The 12,411-nt window shown below is 39.9% G+C and overlaps 1 protein-coding gene across 2 annotated transcripts; it reads left to right on the top strand.

Annotated features, from left to right (window-relative positions):
- Positions 1-4,400: 4,400 nt before the first annotated feature.
- Positions 4,401-9,598, top strand: LOC102718742 (probable beta-1,3-galactosyltransferase 12). Of its 2 annotated transcripts, none has more exons than XM_040523826.1 (8): positions 4,401-4,987; positions 7,402-7,551; positions 7,643-7,725; positions 7,808-7,907; positions 8,131-8,244; positions 8,538-8,680; positions 9,048-9,193; positions 9,296-9,598. In XM_040523826.1, exons 1-7 carry the CDS (start codon positions 4,497-4,499, stop codon positions 9,140-9,142), a joined length of 1,176 nt encoding a protein of 391 aa, XP_040379760.1. In that variant the 5' UTR covers positions 4,401-4,496; the 3' UTR covers positions 9,143-9,193; positions 9,296-9,598. The 2 variants fall into 2 exon arrangements, with proteins under 2 accessions (XP_040379760.1, XP_006655076.2); XM_006655013.3 differs by having other exon boundaries at positions 9,282-9,598.
- The last annotated feature ends 2,813 nt before the right edge of the window (positions 9,599-12,411 follow it).

The raw sequence follows: 12,411 nt of genomic DNA, 5'->3' as shown, positions 1-12,411 counted from the left end.
AATAACTACTTATTAAGTATGGATAGACATTTGCGGTCACAGTACCATTCGATGATGAGTTAAAGTTCGAATGAAACCGTGACGTCCGTTTCAAGGGTACTGTTAGGCCATTTCCAGCCCAATGACTAGGATAGTGTCCATAATATTAAATAAATTGACACATAGGATGAAAGATGATGTGGCAAGTGAATAAATAAAGAAAGAGAATTAAACCATGTCTTGCATGAGACATGGTTTCTATACAACATCTAAGATATCATGTGAGATAAGTAGCATTAAATTGAAGTATGAAATAGTGACGTTTGCATTGGAAGAGTAGTGTCTAGTACTAATTTCTTTTTGATGATAGAGAGTTTATAAAAACTATATCTAATATTATGGGTTGAGAAGGCCGTATCTCAGGAGTAGTCGGAGGCCCACCTCATCTCCAGTGCATCACCTCACCCTCGAGGAAGTAGCAGGTAGCACTGTGACATATCACAGTACTAATTCATAGTAGTTAACTGTCGTTGTATCTATACTCCAAAATTCCAAAATTATTAGGTGGCCACCCCACATGTCCCCATTAAAAATTTTACAAATTGTCCATTAAACTTATTAATATTACGAAACGATGGCTAGATAATGAACTAAATTAAAAAATAATCTTTTATAAAAAAGATGTATAACATATTTCATGAAAAATATGTTTTTAGATAATATTAATATATTTTATCCATATCAAAACATGGACGTTCAGCAGTGCATATATAACCAATTGAGCATAGACTTTTTCCCTTCTTCTAACTACATATAAGCAATCAACAAATATTTTGAGATACAAAATAAGGATCCAACATCTCATAAGGAACATGGAAAAAAATCCATTGATTCCAATCTACTCCCTCCATTCCATAATGTAAGTTCTAACTGCTTTTTTTTTATCCTATAATATAAGATATGCATGCAATTTATATCTTAACTGGCATATTTTTCAACGTCAAAACATCCGACCACATTACATGCACCTAGTTCGTCTATGTGTTAATGATAGTGTAACACCCTGCCTCTAAAATCCGCATTAGTCACCCACGTTCAGGGTCAACATGGGGTCCTCACTTTGTGTAAAAGGGTCAACCCGAATATACATGGTTGAAGCACATAGGCTTATAAGCATGCGCTCACCCACCTAAACTCTGAAGGTAGTACTCTACAGTTTCACTTCTACTTGGGTCACACTTCTAACATGCTTCAAATGGGCTGAGGTGTTACATATATCTTTATATTATGGGATGGAGGGAGTAATAGACTATGGAGTATGGACTTCAATTATTAAAAAAAAAAGCAATTGCAAAATTGGCATCGGTTTAAATCGTTTTTCTTTTTTTACTCCTGATGATCATGATCGATCTCTATTCTCTCAAATGGGCTGGGCCCTTCGGCCTGTCGCCTGGGCCTGTGCTGGATGCTGGCCTCTCGATCGAAAGGGTTCCAACGGCCCATTGAGGGCTACCTGCGACACTAGAATTTGTACCGAGGTTAGAACCATAGTAGATGAGGAAAAGATCATTCTACTCGCTCAACTATACAGTGAGTTTGATTTTCGTCTCACATGATGCTAATGTGACATTATAAGAAAAAATTAAGAAATTAAAAATAAATAGCACATATGTCAATCAAACGAACGATGGAAATACTATGGGACCCATTTCGCTCACGTTGCCCTTCATCTTCTCCCTCCTCTCTAACGTCTCACATATTTTATTTTTAAGTTCAATCTTTTAGATTTGCTTATAATACCATGTCAACACCAGACAAAATGATAACCGAGTCAAACTAGCCATCACCATGTTAATAAAACCCAGACTTAATAGTGCCTTGTTAGTTGGTACTTCCTCTATACCAGTTTTAAGAGATTAGAGATATGTTGTACATAGTTTAGGAACGAAATTAAACTAGTCATATAGTTAAGAGAGGCAAAATAACCTTTTCTGCCTAGTCTAATATGGTATATATTGCATAGAGGACCCTCCTTAATTTTGGCCCATGACGCTTGGATGCACCTCGCTTACTCTAAATTCTCCAGCACTTTCCAAAACCCTGCTCAGTGAAAACAAGCCGAGACAGGCTTGAATTACAACATCATACAAAGACATTTTTTTTTGTATTTTTTAAAATAAATTTTAGTTTTAAAAACTAGCAAATTTATACCCTAACATTTAGCTAGTGAACGAAAAATATAAAATATTCACTAGCTAGGTGTGGAATCCAACATAACAAGCGACTACGGGTGTGGAAGAGCAACATTACTCGAACGAAGGAGAGAAAATTGGCAGGCTTCCCCTTGCCATCTACTACAGGGTGTTCTATCCCTATGAACAAATTGCCGAGGAAGCACGTAGAATGAGTTCATCTGCAAGTTTGTATAGCTCTGTCAGACCGTCGTTAGAGCACCCCTATCACTGTTTGACATGTGATTCGTCCCCAGTTATAAATTTGCTAGTTTTTTTTATAAAAATCTATTTCTGAGAACTTTTAATAAAAATATACAAATAAGAAAAAGAATACTACTGTACGGTATACCGTTTGGAACGGTATATCGTTACTCTGGGTAAGTAACATGTTAATTCCTAGGTAACATGTTAATTCTCAGGTAACATGATACCTCAAATATATCAGGCATGATACCATGTTCAGGTAACATGGTATCTCACATGTAACGTGTATGATACTTTAAGATAACATGCTCAAGTAACATGGTACCTTACATGTACCATGTATGATATCTGAAAAATAACATATTTAGTATTAGTGGTATCATGAACAATATTATATCATCAGTAGTGAATCCTCGTTGTCGTCGTCATGGCCGTCGTCGTCGCCGTCGCAGCTGCCGTTGACCGTCGCTAGCCGCTCTCGGCCACCATCGCGACCGAAGGCATGAGGCCATCGTCGAAGGAGCGGACGTCATCGGGGTCAGCCGCGTCGGCAAGGTCGACGGCGGAGACATGGTGGCTGGGAAGCTAGGGGTGGTGACGATCATCACGACCGATGTGCTGTTTAATGATCTAGGTGTCCGCTTCCATTAGCCTTTTTTGTAGTCGTCTCCGGCGCTGTAGCTGCTGTCGACCACCGCAAGCTGCTCCCGACCACTGTCGCCACTGTTGTTGCCACAGTCGTCATCGCGGTCGTCGTCGTCGCCGTTGTTGCTGCAGTCGTCGTCGCGGTAGTCGTCGTCGTCACGGTCATCATCGTTGCCATCGCAACCATCATAGTTCGTCGCCACTGCCATAGCTGACATTGCTCCGCTGCTGGCTGCTCCCGGCCGCCACCGTCCTCGTCGCATGGCCAACACCGGCCGCGCGCTGGCCGACGGCCCAACCTTATGCTCTTTTTCTTGTCTTTTTTTTAATTATGCATGCCATGCACATGCACGGATGCACATGCTCAGCTGCATGCTTTTGTACTTTTGCCTCCTCGACGCCGTGAGGAGATGGCGGGGAGGAGCGGCCAGAGCAGATTTTGGTGCAAGTGCGGCTATGACTGGTGACGCGCACCTTCGTTATCGTTATCGTACTCATATCCCATTGAAGCGGGATACCATACCATAGTATTTTAGATTAAAAAAATCACGCAAAGACGGTGAAACGGATTCAGTGACCAGACGAAGACCAGCATAGGCTAGGGCTGAAAACGGAGCGGATAGTTTCCGTCCGTTCTAGAAAAAAAACGGATACAGAGGTAACTCGGAACGGATATTTCTCGGATAATTCGGATACGAATACGAATACGGATAATTTTCTTCGGATACAAATACGAATACATATGACAGTTTCCGATGGATACGGATATTCCGATGGATATCCGAAGATTGTAATGAGCGGATATCCACGAACACCTGAAACCAGTTCAGCCCACTTAATTTTAGGTTTGGCCCATCAACCAATTTACTGCAAATTACTTTTATGCTATTGGACTATCAGTATTTGTTGAACTTATTGTGTGCTATATGGTGTATTTATGTCACTTATCTGTTACCCGTGAAACTAAATGTAACTTGTTTAATCTATGATGAGACCTAAAATAACAGCTATCTCGATTAAGTTAGTTATATGTGTGTGCCATTTGGCTCTACGAACGGTTTGAGTGATTTGTATGTTTCGAGAAATATTTGTTTTCATATTCGTGTTCGACTACATCTGATCATTATTCGTATTCAAGATAATTCATATTTGTTTCAGTATCCGATATATTCGTATCCGTTTCCATATCCGTCTAAAAATATAAAAACAAATACGATACATGTATTATCTGTCCGTATTCGCTCCGCTTTCAGCCCGGTCTCAGGCCGCAGCATCCGGGCCGCTGTTGTGCGTGTGAAAGTGAAGCTTAAACCCAAAGCAAACACCTGCTTAGGCTAATAGGCTCTCCACGGCGAGAGGCGACGCAGATCAGATCACAGCTCGTAGCAGCAGCAGCTCCCCCTCCCCTCTTCTAGAACCTTCCAGACCCACCTAATGCCGCTCCACCACCACCGCCACCACCCCTCCGCCGACGACTCCCTCCCCTACCACCGCTCCCTGCCCGTGCCCGTGCCCGACGACGACGAGGCCAAGCCGCGCCGCCCCTACTCCGCCTTCGCCTCCCCGCGCGCCCCCTCCTCCCTCTCCCCCGCCTCCGCCCACCGCCTCCTCCTGCTCTTCTCCCTCGCCTGCCTCCTCGTCGCCGCGGCCTCCCTCGCCTTCGCCTTCTCCGCCGGGGCCCGCGCCGACGCCCGCGCCGCGAGCCTGCACCAGCCGCCGCCCCCCGCGGCCGCCGTCGCCTTCCGCTGCGGCCGCGCCGAGGACACCCTCCGCTCCTTCCTCGCCTCCTCGCGGAACTACACCGCCGCGGAGGGGAGGGAGAAGGTGCTCGCCGTCGTCGGGGTGCACACGGATATCGGATCCGCCGCCCGCCGCGCCGCGCTCCGCGCCACCTGGTTCCCGCCCAGGCCCGAAGGCATCGTAAGGTTCCACATGCTTTCCTCCATTCCTACCCGCTTTGGATCTGGCTACTTTGTTTTGCTCTGGATTGCTGCTACTCGTCGTACGCTTGCGGTAGAAGCTTCTAGCCGTGTGCCTAGCTTATGCCGCGATGGGATCTGTAGTGCCATTGCAATTTTGTCTTGCCTTTGTTTACTGTTACATCTCACATGCTTTACTCTTCAACATATTTTAATCAAGGGACGGCTTCTTGAGCTGGTTCAATCGCTAATGCACAATGTGTGATCTGTATTTTGATCATTACAATGTGTGATCTGTATTTTCCTACCCGCGATGGGATCATTACAAATGGTGATCCCACTATTATAAACTTTCAGATAAGCTCTAGTAATTTTGATCAAATGATATGAATGCTCCTTTGTCCGTGCCAAGGTGTCCATGATTTTGGCTGTTTGGTTTGTAACCAGAAATTACCACAATTTCATCAAGCAAATTTCCCTGCAATGTGCAGGGTGCTATAATGAGGGTGCATTGGCACATTTTCCCTCTTTGTGGAGATCGTTAGGAGTTACAGGATATATGAATTGGCAACTGGTGAAATCTGCCACAACCATTTCATTGTACATTGTAGTGGCATAGGTGTTCTCAATATTGGTAAATGGGTCTTAATTGGTAGGCCCACTTAGTAACTACAAACTTAAATCAACCATGTATACAGTTCTGCTATTAAAATTTGACTCTATTTGTGTATATGTGCATACCAGCAAAAGAAACATGTAATACACTTATAGATTTATATGAAGCACATCAAAATATCTAATACATAAAAAGCTATTGTTAGGTTAAGTATTTTCAATACATGAAAGGAAGATAGGCGGACATACACTTACAGGAGAAAATTGCTATTATCTAATATCAATACTGACAAAGTGCAGCAAAAACTATAGTAATAGTTTATCATTCCTATATATTGTAACCAGCCTGGTTGTTCATGATCCATATATTTTAATAAGTTGATTGTCTGGCGATTGTTAGGAAACGACAGGCAAATAAACGATGAACACAATAGATCAATCATAGAAGACACGAGATTTAACGTGGAAAACACTCCTAAAGCAGGAGAGAATAAACCATGGGCGCCAGCCAGCAAAATATCTTCACTATTTCGAGATGAGGTTACAACGCCATACGGCGGCTTACAAGAGGTATATATATGGTGAAACCCTAAAATCCATAGAGTCCGGCGACGGGCCTCCGCTTCGCTCCGTTAAAGTCGGCCCTTCTACTAAGGATTTGGATCATAACTCAACAGCGATGACTAAAACTGAAGTTATAAGGCTATCTAAGTCTTTTATACAGCTAATCCTTAAGCCTAAGGATTGATGCTTACAATAGGCAGTGGCAACTTAAGAAGTGCTTTCCTAATATCTAACAGAAATGCAGTTCATTGCTTTGAGACTTAGGTTGTAAAGTCTCTATTTGCGGCTTTGACTGTAGAACTAGGGTGGTGTTCAGAATGTGATGGCACGAAGAGAATATTTAATTCTTCCTGATGGAAACTATACTGGAATTGCTAAATAATTACATTTGTAGTATGTCCAACGTATCATGTTACTAGAAATAAATGCTTGCTTCAGTTCACTTCTTCATAAAATGTTTGTTAATCTCAAGGTAAAAGTGGTCCTCAATGCCAGATGCAAATCTTTATCTATCTAGATGCTAATGTAGAAGATTTCATTTCAGTGGTTTAAAACCAAGCAATAATTTGAGTAATCAATCTTTGACCAGATTTCTGCATATGATTTGACACTTTATTTCAATGTAGATATCAGATTAAAGCAGTGTAGATTGGAACACCATTAGCACTGGGATTTGGGAAAATAGGTTCTTAATCCTTTCAGTCTAATCTCAGGGTAATGATGCCACAGCCAAAGCATTGCGAGGCCACTTCTTTTCATGCACATTTGTCTATTTGATAGTCAATTCTATAACATGCCTTGTCCAAAAGTCAAGAATCAAGATCAGCCATCTTGATTGGCATTCAGTTAGGATTAAATGCAATGAATATCTGACATACCTCCATAAAGGTAAAATCAAACTAGTGTAATACTAATTAGTGAGTACAATTGAATGCTTAATCATTAATAACACCTCAGCTTCCGGACATTAACAATCACTTCTTGTAAAGAGGTGTACTGAAACACATTACTTGAGAGAGAAAATATGTTGATGAGAAAATTTCTGTTTATCAAAAACTGATTGTTGTACAATTTACCCTCACATTCTGTTTGAAATTTATAAATACACTCTCCTTTAGTAATGTAGCTGTCTTAAAAAGTGGTCACATTCAGTTAAGGTCATTCATCTATTCAATGTTTGATCAGTAAAGAATATAGTGATCATTTATATGCTAACTCAGGTAGATCTCTCTATATTTCAGTTTGGAACATGGAACTGGCTTATCTTTTAGGTTTGTTGTTGCGCGAACCAAAGATAAAGAAAAAATTGCAGATCTTGAGAAAGAGGTAGACATGTATCATGATTTCTTGTTTATTGATGCTGAAGAAGATTCAAAGCCCCCACAGAAAATGTAAACCTCATGTAAACTCTCTCTCCTCTTGTCTCTACATTTTTATACACATGTGAGTAATCTTAAATTTCTCTTCTTGCCCATGAGATAGGTTAGCGTTTTTCAAAGCAGCTTATGACATGTTCGACGCAGATTTCTATGTCAAAGCTGATGATGCTATCTATCTGCGCCCAGGTAAAATTTGTGACTCCATGTACAAAAACTGTTGCTTAAATGTTTAGATCTGTTGTATAACTCCATCATTCTGTCAAGCCAGATAGACTTGCTGCCCTTCTTGCGAAGGACAGGCCTCATCACCAGACATACATTGGTTGCATGAAAAAGGGTCCAGTTGTCAACGACCCAAATATGAAGTGGTTAGTTCAAAAGTTTGAGACATACGTTGTTTCCAAGTTTATTTACATACTTCCCTTTTCTTTACATGCCTCCTTTTTTTTTCACGGTGATTTGATTTGCTTGTCCAATGCACACAAACACCTCTGACAGTCTGGCATGTATTGGTATTTTTGAAATGTTGATTTCCAGCTGCCCTGTTTGATGATCATGCTACTGTTTCATGACTCAAGTGTTTCATTTCAGGTACGAAAGTTCATGGGAATTATTAGGCAATGAGTACTTCAGCCATGCATCTGGTTTACTATATGCTCTTTCTTCGGAGGTGGTTGGATCCCTAGCTTCTGCAAATAATGATAGGTTGGCCAGTCATTTTCCCATCCTGGCGATAGAGTGAAAGCACTGGAACAACTTAGTTGACCATTCTTGTCAATCGAAACAATAATCAGCATAACTGTAACAGATCCATCATAAACATCATGTAGTTTCTCTTTATCCTGCTTACTTCCATTTACAGGATTTGAGTTACATTTGGAATTTCATATTTGTTTCATATATTATAGACTAGTCTATCAGCAAATTTTTATTTAATCCATCCTTGTTTTCTGTTTTTTTAATATGATATCATTGTTTTTTCTTTATGTAACTCTCAGTTTAAGGATGTTTGATTACGAAGATGTTACTCTTGGATCGTGGATGCTTGCCATGAATGTAAAGCATGAAGACAACCGTGCTATGTGCGACCCACATTGCACTCCCACCTCCATTGCTGTATGGGACAGTAAGAAATGCTCAAGTATGTCTTTGCCAAACTGTGTTTGAACTTTTTTTTTTTTTTGCCTATTTCTGATATTTCAATTCCTGATGAAAGCAAAATACTGATAATGTTATTGCCTTCCATCAATATATGTAGATGATCTTTATTATTGGATTGTATTTTTAATATCTGAAGACTGGATCTATATTCTAATTAGCAGATACAAAATAAGTATGATTAACCATAATTAGGGGTGTAAGATGGCTGGCAAACCTGCTTGTAGGCTAATCAAGCCTATAAACGGGATCATGGGCAGGCCCAAATACACCCCTAACTATAATCTATGCCATTTTTTTGACTCATCCCAGTTTATAAATGCTTAAAAATTAACTTTGTTGACTTCCAGGTTCATGTAACCCAGCTGAGATAGTAAAGGAGCTTCACAACACTACTGTGTGCTCAAAGAGCCCAACATTGCCACCTGAGGTGGAAGATGAGTAGAGTCCTAGTATGATATTTTTCCCCTTGTAAGGGTTGTTAAACTGATGCCAGGTATTTCCTCTTGGAACATCTGAATTCTAGTCGAAATGTACTATTGTACAGAACTACAGATGTATTCATTGGTGAATTCTTTTGACAGCCATCTTGTTGCAGCTTCTTGTTGCTGGAGAATTCTTGGAGAAGCTTACCATCTCAAGAATGACGTAGGATTTGTGTGAAAACGCCCGATATTGAGATGAGCAAACAAGCATATGGTAGGGTTCAGGCAAAGCGTATACTCCCAACTGATAGAAGTGGACCTTCTGTTCTGTCTTTTCCGCCATGGCCGATTGCCACCCTTTAATTTCTTCACTGGATATACTGTTCATTGATGTGTATATAAAATCTATATACCTTAGTCAGCATTGTTGATCTCAAACTTTATTTCATGATCAAGGACATTCTACCAACTTATAACCCTCGTCTTTTTCTCTAACTTATGCTTATAAGCCAAAATTTAAATTTTCAATCTTAATTTTGGATTTTGGGGTTTTCTATTGAAGTTTATTTTCTTCAAGCCTTAGCTTTTAATTGCTAAGAATACATATATAAAAGTTTATTCACTAATTATTTTTCGTTGTAAATATGTTATTAGACTTTTTCGATAAAAATAAAAAAACCACGCAGTCGCCCCTGCCCCGTATGTGATATGTCCGGTCAGGGCAATGACAATTCGTGTTGCTGACACCCTGGGATCTGGTTTTTTGAACGCATTGGGTTATCTTGCCTTCGTGGGTTCTTGCTTGCTCTGTTGCATGTGTTGCCTCTTGTATGCGACAGAGAAAATGTGACCATTTCACACCGTTAATGCTACTGGCTGGTATTGTTTCCTTTATCATTTTGCGCGAACCTATTCTCCGCAAGTGCCCATCGATACCACCTATGTCCAAACTATGATAATTATTTTTGTGATGTTTAACATAAATAAGATGTTAAAAAAATTTCCTTGTCAGTCAGTAGTCACTTCATTGGTACTCTATTTTTGGTTGATTTTTGATATTTGTATAGAAAAAGCCAAATGGTATATTTATAAATAGAAAATAATTTAAAAATAAAACTTTCATATACCTATACTGATCTAAAAGTTAATATTAAAAAATAAACTATAATAGAAAAACTTTAAGGGGTTGTTTGTTCGTGTTTTTATGGAAAGAAGCTAAATGACATACTTACAGACGAAAAATAATCTATAAAGAAAACTTTTATATGCATACCCTTAGGGATTAAAAGCTAAATCTGAAAAATAAACTTAGGTGAAAACCCAAAATTTAACTCTAAATTTAAAGTTAAAAAAATTAAATTTCGGCTAATACACATAAGCGAAAAGATGGGTGCATAAAATATACTCTAATTTAATATTGAAAATTCAAAATTTTGATATAAGCAGAAATTAACGAAAAGATAGTGACGTATGACTCTGAATTATTGCGATGATTATTATTACGAAAGCCAGTATAGAAGAGCAAAACCTGAATCTCGAAATTTTTTATTTACCTAACTCGTGTGGGATGTACGTGTAGAGCAGCTAAACCAAACCATGGAGTACACAAAGAGGTGATTGTTGGGCTTTCTTAAGAAAAAAAAAGTAAATAACATATTTATGAATAAAGAATAATATATGAATAGAATTCTTATATAAGTATTCTAGCATTCTATTAACAATATAAAGCCCAATGTTGAAAAATATACCACGATGAAAAAATCTTAAATTTACCCTAAATTTAGGTTTGAAAATTTAGATTTTATCTTATAAGGAGGAATTGTAATTTTTTTATGGTCACACCAACAAATGTACACAGGATTTACTCGATTCATTTTCCACCGTTAGATGTCTATATCCAATAACCATGACGATCTGAAACAACTCTCTCTTACAATCCTACATAGGACACACCCCTTGACTCCTTCACAAAAATCGTCCCTGACTCCTCCCCCGACTCCACCAAAATCGCCCCTGACTACTCGACCAAAATTGCGACGCTCTCCTAGACGCTAGCAAGCTACCACCGCAGCCCGGCCCAAGCTACCACCGCGCCCGCTCTCCCAGCAGGCTCTGGTACTGCCGCCTGCCCCCAACCTCTGACTGGCCAACGCCCACCTCCGGCGCCCCAACGCATGCCACCGCCGCTGCTTCCCGCCGTCGCCCGCTCCACTCCGACCGGCCGGCGCCCACCTCCGGTGCCCCAGCGTGCACCTGCTCTCCCAGCCGGCGCCGGCACCAAAAATTTCTTTATTTTGGTTGGATCTCTTCCCCTTCCACTTTACTATTTGATTTTGTCTTAAACAACTAGCAGCAAGTTATTATTTGATTGTGGATTCGCTTTATTTTTTTATCAAGAAGGTGTTTAAGTGAATGCTCAATCGTTAGTCTAACACTTCAACTTCCATTGCAGGTTGTTTTACTCATGAAGTTGATTTTTTTAGTTGCAGTGTGGTGTTGTTAGACCATTTTACTCATGGTTAGTTGTAGTGCAGCAAACTAATTTGGATCTTCAGTCATGTCGTGATCCAGTTCTAGCATATCGTCTCAGGTGGCGGCACAGTTCCGTCACCAATGATCAGAATCATATCTTATTGAGTGGGTTCAATCTCTGCTGCCATTCCAAATTTCCAATTCATTTCTTTTGTTCATGCAATTTGGTTGTGACTCGAACAATCAACTGCTAAAATTCTTCCATTGTTTGGACATACTCTATTTTGCCTAGTGGGTGTTTAATTAAATACCACTGAAACAATCTAGAGCCGGTCTCAACATGCATCTATGTAGTCACATCGTTTAGTTTGATACTTTGATTATCTAATAGGTTTCGATTACTTATATAGCAGTGCAATAAGAATCTCTTTAGCTCATTCATGCAATCAACCATGTTTATGTTTCTAGGATAGGCGAGCAATACAAGTTTAATATTACACGACGTCTGTGTCTCTAGGATGAGCATTTCTATTGTTGGTCTTGTTCTCATACCTCCAGATAAACAAATGAGATATAGTAGTAATGACTACTGTCTGTGTAAGAATAATGCACATGAGTCTTTGTAAACCTATAGATGTTGCTAGTAACTCTCTACATTTATGCTGGTTGCTTTTGCTTCTTCTGTACATGATTCTCCTACATAGGAGAATCTAGGTTCAACATGTGTCACAACAATTTTACGGTGGTATTGAATCTTTCCGTGCAACAAAAAGATTATTGGTGAGGCCGGTAATAGAATATATTACAATGCTAAAGT

The sequence above is a fragment of the Oryza brachyantha genome, chromosome 5 (assembly GCF_000231095.2).
Source record: "Oryza brachyantha chromosome 5, ObraRS2, whole genome shotgun sequence".
NCBI classification, from domain to species: domain Eukaryota; kingdom Viridiplantae; phylum Streptophyta; class Magnoliopsida; order Poales; family Poaceae; genus Oryza; species Oryza brachyantha.
This window is presented reverse-complemented; position numbering and strand designations above follow the sequence as displayed.